The 7,093-nt window shown below is 63.8% G+C and overlaps 1 protein-coding gene across 1 annotated transcript in view; it reads left to right on the top strand.

Annotated features, from left to right (window-relative positions):
* The window catches only part of ESYT2 (extended synaptotagmin-like protein 2), a 25,308-nt gene that overhangs the window by 5,202 nt on the left and 13,013 nt on the right, over positions 1-7,093 (top strand). Inside the window, 4 exon segments of the mRNA XM_012733893.1 lie at positions 44-133; positions 3,459-3,514; positions 5,473-5,593; positions 6,873-7,049. Of these exon segments, the coding sequence (XP_012589347.1) occupies positions 44-133; positions 3,459-3,514; positions 5,473-5,593; positions 6,873-7,049 (444 nt within the window).

Below are 7,093 nucleotides of genomic sequence, written 5' to 3'. Positions count from 1 at the left end.
CGCCGCCCGGCCCCTCCGTGACCCGCGCGCTTTCACCACGCAGATTCACGGCACGATGCGGGTGATCCTGGAGCCTCTGATCGGGGACATGCCGCTGGTGGGCGCGCTGTCGCTCTTCTTCCTGCGGAAGCCGGTGAGTGCCGGGTGTCCGCAGGGCTCGCCCACCTTAGCGCTCCAGCTCTGGCCCTGCGTCTCACGCTCCTCCTTGCCTTTACTTCTTCGTGGACAGCTTTCTTCCCTGATGATGAAAACGACACAGAAAATCTGCAGGCGACTGTTTTTAAAACACAGGTAGTCACAGATTTCGTCCGGCAGCTGCCGCTAGTGTGACCGGCCAGCCGCTCCGACGGCCCCTCTGCAGCCGGGGCAGCCGCTGCCCGCCTGCCCGGGGCTCCCGGCCCCGCCCGCGGGCTGCTCCCGTGGGACACGCACCCGAGCCCCGCTCCAGCCCCACCCTTGCAGGTGTGATGAGCTGCTGACTAGCATCCCCACACTTGGGTGCACCGTAACAAGCGGCAGTGTTTGGCGGGCGAGGTGTGTCTGCTCTCCCACTTCCTGTTACCAGCAGCCAGCGTTTGTTCCTGGCCGCGACTACAAGCCCAGCGAAAGCAGCGTTCCTGCGGCGGCCCCCTGCCCCAGGGCGGCCCCCCCGGCCGTCCTCAGCAGGCCGCCCAGGCTGCCGCTCCCGCCAGGTCTTTGTGCTTTGCTGCCAGGGTGCTGGGGTCCTGAGGGGCGGTGGCTCCAGCCTGCTTCCAGCGCCGACCGGTGAGCGCCCAGGCCCGCCGGAACGTTAGTGCGCGCGACTCGGTGCAGACTGTTGTGGTTGCAGTTTTACAGCGGCGTATCCAGCCGCAGCTGCGAGCGGTGCTTCTGTCTGGAACACGGGACGCGCTCTCGTCATCTTCTCTCGCCGCCAAAATTACTGTTCTCGTTTGTTGTTTTTACTGCTTACGCTATAAGCTTATTTTGAAAGTATTTTGTTTATTTTGTTCACATCGTTCTTCATTTTGTGCAGCTCTCCATCTCAGTTGTAGCCCCCGCGGGCCTCCCCCCACCAGCTCGCCATGTGCCTTCCCACAGTCCAGTGCCCCCTTCCCACCCCAGTTCCCAGCCCAGAACCCCGCCCACCCCCATAGGACGGCTCTGGTTTATAGTTGTTCATTGTTTTCCTTTTTGCTCGATTACATTTGTTGGCATTTTGGAAATATTTTAATGACACAAAATATGACGAAATTCCGAAGCTCTTAAGGAGCCTCTGTCCCAGTCTGAGAAGAGGCTCGTGAAAGCCGGGTCCACTTGCTTCTGGCACACGGCGCTCCTGGGCCGCGCGTGCTCCTGGAGCCGCCTGCGCTGGCAGCGTGAGAACCTGATCCTGCGCCAGCTGCTCAGTACTGTGAATCTGCAGGGAATGTTCTGACGCTGTAGGGCGAGGCCTTTGTATTTCAGTGGAGGGTACAACAGAGCCCAGATCTTCAGCTCTTCCTCAAGGGCTAGCGGTACTCTTGGCTGGTTTGGGCCTTCCACAGGACTGTGCACTTCAAGAGTAACTAAAGCAGTGACTTCCCGTGACACGTCAGCGCTCAGAACCGCAGGACGATCCAGCGGACGACCCAGGATCGCTCGTTTCCTTATTTGGCCAGCACGGGCGCTGCGGGGAGCAGGGCGTGTTTCCCTTACTCCAGCTGGAAAATATGAGCCCGGGGTGCTGCAGCTGCCCGGGCTTCTCCCGCGTCCCGGCTGGGCTGCAGCGCGGGGCCGGGTGACTCTTGGATGACTCGGGGCTAGAGGCAGACCCGCGGAGCTTTGCGGGCTTCCTGCTTGTTGGCTTGGGCAGGTTAGTTTGGACCAGGCGCCGCCGGTTCGACAGAGCTGAACAGGGAGAAAGGGGGTGGTCGGTGTGCGGTGAAGGGCAGTTGGGGTCACGGGACTGTCCTCACTGGCCTCCGCTGCCCTTCTGTCACCGGGCTGCGGAGATGCTCCTCACGGGGCACAGGCCCAGGGCGCTGGCTCACAGGCGTGCCCAGGCAGAGGCGCGCCCGTGCGCTCCCTCCGTGGTGGTGAGCCCCCGAGCGCGTGAGGGTTTGGAGAGGCCAGGGTGCCACCGACCCGTCCCAGGAGCTCGTGGCCGCGCAAGCGGCCTGCACAGCGCTTGGGTGTGCTGTCTCTGGGGGTCTCGGCATCCTTAGGGTGTCTTCACCCCGAGAGTGGGCCAGACTCCCAGGCCTGCTCACGGGCTGGTTTCGATGTGTTCCCGGGAGGCCCCCCCGGCTGGCCGAGGCCTGGAGCCAGAGCTGTTGGCTCTTCTTTGTTGCATTCAAGTCTCCTCTCTCCAAGCCCCACCGAGTTCCGTTCTCCCCCACACTTGTGGCGGGCAGGATCGCCCCCCCCCCCACGAGGGTAGCGGCGGGCCCCAGCCTCGACGCCGGTGCCCGTCCAGCAGCCTCCCCCGCCGGCCCCCCGACCGCCAGGGCCCGGTCCCGAAAGCAGCTGTTTTCTCGACACCCCGGTTCCTCCGAGGGGACATGCATTCCAGGGCCATATTTGGGGTGCTGGGGCAGGGCTGGTGCCTGGGTGTTCCTGCTTTAAAGGCCTGCTCTCCAAGAGGGAGGGGAGCGCGCTTCAGAATCTTGGCAGTCCAGATGTAGAATCACATACCTTTCCCTTCATGGTTTTTATATCTTTATCTCATTTCTCTTCAGCTGAAGCAATTCTTTCCGCACTGTTAAAACAGTTGCTTTTCAGTCTGCGTCCATCCAGAAGCATCCTGGCTGTTCGCTTCTTGTTTGTTTATAGCCAGCTACTTCCCAAGGAGTTTGAGCAGTTTTGCTAGTCAGCTCGGAGGGGCGGCGAAGACCTTGCCCTTTCACTTAGCACTTTCCCTAGCCACAGCGCGCGTCGTCACTGAAGGACTCGGGTGACAGGGAAATCGCGTGGTGCTTGGGTTTGACCGGGAGTGAGGTCTGCGTCCTCTTGACGGGAACTCGTGTAGGACGTGATCCAAGATCAACCCCATCTGGGAAACGGGCAGGAAAATGCGCCGGCCGGGATGGGTTTTCATGTCAGGCCTTTCGGTGGGATGTGAGTTGGCACAGTAGTTTTTCGTGGGGCGAGTGGGTAGGGTCGATGCCAGACATGAGCATGTGCTGCACCCTAACTTCCACGCGCTGCGCGGCCATCCATCCGCACGTGCGCAAGGAAGGCGGGGAGGCCGCGGCGGCCCGGGCAGCAGAAGAGAAGCTGCAGACGCGCCGAGGCGCCGGGGGGTGGGCGAGTGAGCTGTCGCGAGCTTTACCAGGACAACCCCGTGCCGGGGCCCAAGACACAAAGCCAGGCCATGTTCCGGCCAGGCCAGGCGGCCGCGGCTGCGTGCCGGCTCGCGCCCTCTGCCAGCAGGGAGCTCGTGTGCTTTTGCTGGTCACTGGACTTGCGTTGCTGATGCCCTCCTTTTTCTTAAACAGCTTTTAGAAATTAACTGGACGGGACTGACCAACCTTCTCGATATCCCTGGGTTGAAGTAAGTATGGCCCAGCCTATGCCTGGTCAGCGCCTGTGCTCCTGACAGGGCGGCACCTGCCTCCTCGCGGGGCTTGAGTTCAGGGGTGATGGGCCTGAGACCCCTGCGCCGAGGTCAGCAGCTTGGGGACGTCACTCGGAGCTGCGGGTGTCACCTTCTGGCCGCCACGTGGCAGCTTCCAGCTTGAGTGTCTCGGGAAACCAGCAGCCTTTTAGTTCCTGTAGATTTTCCTTCTTTTTTAAAGGTTTATTCATTTATGCACACAAGAACTGGGGTGCAGACCGGAGGTGCGGGGAGTGGGGTGAGAGAGGGTTCGCCAGAGACAGATGGGGAGGAGAACAGGCAGACTGACCGAAATCCACTGCTGAGGGGGGCAGCGGGGAGACAGGAGGGGTCTGCTGCCCTGTGGGTCACTCCCTGGCCGGGGGTGGAACTCAAGCTGCAGCGGCTGCAGTCAGCGCTGCACTCCAACCCATTGCACCCCAGGGAGGGCCCCTTCCTGTGGATTTTCAAGCTTGGGCTTTATTTTTTGCCCAGAAGAATAAAGCTTCAGTGTGTGTATGTGACAAAACTAGCCCTTCCTGGGTTCTTTCCAGGAGGCCCCCCCCACACCTTTCACGGGCCTCCTTGAAGGGGCCTGGGCGCGGCAGGAGCCGGTGAGCGGGGCCCCTGCCCGGAGCTCTGTGAGTCCCCTCAGCGTCCTGTGAAAATCTAGTATGAGGGACATCCCTGCGAGGAGCCAGCGAAGCACAGGGCCCGCTGGGCCGCCGTCCTGTCCCGGGGCAGGGACTTGCTTCTCGCGTGCTGCTGGCCTCTGGCGTTCTCTTCCTGAGAGAGCCTCGGAGTCACGCTGCGGAAGCTCGGCCAGCTGTGCAGGAGACGGCCCGGCACGCACCGCCACGCGGACCAGCAGGAGTCGGGTGCTGGCTGCGGGGCCGGACACCAGCACTCTCTGGGTCTGCCGTTTACATCCTGAAATGTCCGTTAGAAAGAACTTTGTTTGAGGTCAGGGAAGAGCTAGAGATTTAATAACCCAGGCTTCGTCACGACAAGCATCTGTTCAGGAAAGTAAATACATGGCTTGAAGCCTGTCGCCGGCGCGGAAGCCGGAAGCGAGCTGAGCGCGGCTCCACGCCCCCACGCCCCCGGGCGCCTTCTGCCTGCGCGCCGGGGACCAGCCTCAGTCGACTCGGAGCTTTCCGCCGGCTCCAGCAGCCGTTACGGGATGACGCCCGTGTGCCCGCCTGCCTTGGGCCGAGGTCTGTGGTTCTTGCGAGCAGACCTGGGGCGCTCCCAGCCCGCGGAGGCGGAGAGGCGCTGGGAAAGCCCACGCCGCCACCCTCCCCCGGGAGAGCAGCGGAGGCCGGGGTCCCTGCGCTCTGGGGCGCGCGCGTGATGCGCGTCTGCGCTGCAGGCCAGGGAGTCGGTGCCAGCCCGTCTGATGACAGGGTGCCCGTCCCGGGGGTGCTGCCGCCTGCGGCCCTGGTGGGCATCCGTCGAATGCTGTCGGTCCGCCACTGACTTGTGGTTCCGTCAGCTCTGGGGACAGCTCTGCCTCGGTGTCCGAGCCGCGCCCACCCCCGTCCTGGCGCCTCCCCCTCCCAGCTCGATGCCCTCTCCTGCCCCCCACCTCCCCTCCGCTGGTTTCCCAGGGGCTGAGGGGTTTGGGGTGTGAGCTTTTAGTTTGCAGACCTGACTTTAGCCGCACAGGTGGCCGCGTCCACACTGCGGCCCACACAGGCGCAGCCCTGGGAGGGCCTCAGCGCCACGACGTCAGTGAGCAAGTTGAGTGGAGGTGTGGCGCGTCAGCTAGGCCTTGGGACGGGCCGGGCGCGGGCTCCTGGCTGCCCGTGGCCCCAGCTGCTGCCCGGCCCAGCAGCCGGCGTTGCCCGGGGAAGCGCGGGCCCTCGCGCCACAGCTGCCGGCCTTCCCACGCGCCCTCGCTGCCCTCCCCGCAGCGGCTTGTCAGACACCATCATTCTGGACATCATCTCGAACTACCTGGTGCTCCCCAACCGGATCACGGTGCCTCTCGTCAGCGAGGTCCAGATCGCGCAGCTGCGGTTCCCGATACCAAAGGTCAGTGGGTCTCAGCGCCGGCCACCCGCACACGCTGCGGGGCAGGCCGTGCTGGCGGGGGTGTGCTGGCGGCCGCCGGCCAGCTCCGGCGGAAAGCTCGTCCTGGGGCCCCGGGGCCAGAGGTGCCCGTTACATCACCTTCTGCGGAGGCTCCTCTGGCCCCGAGGACACGGGCAGCTCAGGCTCGTCGGGAGCCAGGCCTTGTGTTTCTGAGCGCAGGCTTGGTCCAGCGGGGCTGCGGTGCCCTCTCAGCTGGGCACCGCGTTCTGGGTCCTGGGGGGTGGCGGGCGCAGCCCTGGGGGCACAGGCCCCAGCTTGCCCTGGCATCTGCCTGCCTCCTCCGCGGCCGGTCACAGGGGAGGGCCGGCTGGCCGTGTGGGCCCGGCATGGGGCTTCCCTTTGGGCCACGAGGCAACCGAGGCCGAGGCGCTTGGTGGCTGCCCCGGGGGTGCCCCTTGCAGGTGGGGCACAGGCGCCGTGGCCCTTGGGGCTTTGCTCCCGCGAGGGGGGCCGCTTTCCCGGCCCCCCTCTCTCGCGGACCCGACCGCAGCAGCTCCAAGCCCAAGCCCGTCACGTTGTGGCCATCGATGATGGCGGTGGGGCTTGGAGGAGGAGGGATGCCTCCCCTGGGGGCTTCCTCTGGGGGTGCGGGCCCTTCCCCTGCATCTGCTCCTGCGCAGCTTGGGCTCCGCGAGCCTGGCACGTGGGGACCAGACCTGCAACCGCCCTTCCTTCCCGGGCTTCGGCCAGTTCTGCTTGAGTATGTTGCCGGATTACCTAAGCTTTCGACATACAAAAATAGAAACAAGGGATTGAGCTTTTTAAGTTCTTTTTGGCATTTTAAAAACTCTTATTTTCTTTTGCTGATGAAGTCAGAATATTACCCAGCAGCTTTTAAAAAGATTGTTTGGGGTAAGAACACAGCCCTGTGGAAAGACAGTTTTACCACTTTGTCTTAACAGAAATCTGAGGGCATGTTCTCAGCTTTACCTGTCAGGCAGCGTCTGAGCAGTGCCGGCTCCACAGCCTCTGTTCATGGCAGCGTCGCAGGGTTGTTCTAGAGGTGGCGTGAAGTGGTCGGGGCCCCCGCAGGCCTGAGGGCCCCCGCGCCCCCGCGCCCTGCGCACCGCCAGGGCCGCTCCTCGGCCGGCCTGGGCACCCCGCACTGCTGTCCTCACGGGGCTGGCGGCCGGAGCCTGCCGCCTGCCCTGCTGAGGCACAGGACAGGGCCGCTGTCCCCGGAGGGTCAGCACACAGCTGGGCGTCCTCTTCCTTTCAGGGTGTCTTAAGGATCCACTTCATCGAGGCTCAGGACCTTCAGGGGAAAGACACTTACCTTAAGGGGCTCGTCAAGGGAAAGTCGGACCCCTACGGGGTTATCCGAGTTGGCAACCAAATCTTCCAAAGCAAGGTCATCAAAGAGAGCCTCAGCCCCAAGTGGGACGAAGTCTACGAGGTGAGTGTCCCGCGAGCCGCCGCCTCCCCGCCCGGGGGGGCGAC

This window comes from Condylura cristata, unplaced genomic scaffold, assembly GCF_000260355.1.
Source record: "Condylura cristata isolate star-nosed mole 26May11 unplaced genomic scaffold, ConCri1.0 scaffold00042, whole genome shotgun sequence".
NCBI classification, from domain to species: domain Eukaryota; kingdom Metazoa; phylum Chordata; class Mammalia; order Eulipotyphla; family Talpidae; genus Condylura; species Condylura cristata.
This window is presented reverse-complemented; position numbering and strand designations above follow the sequence as displayed.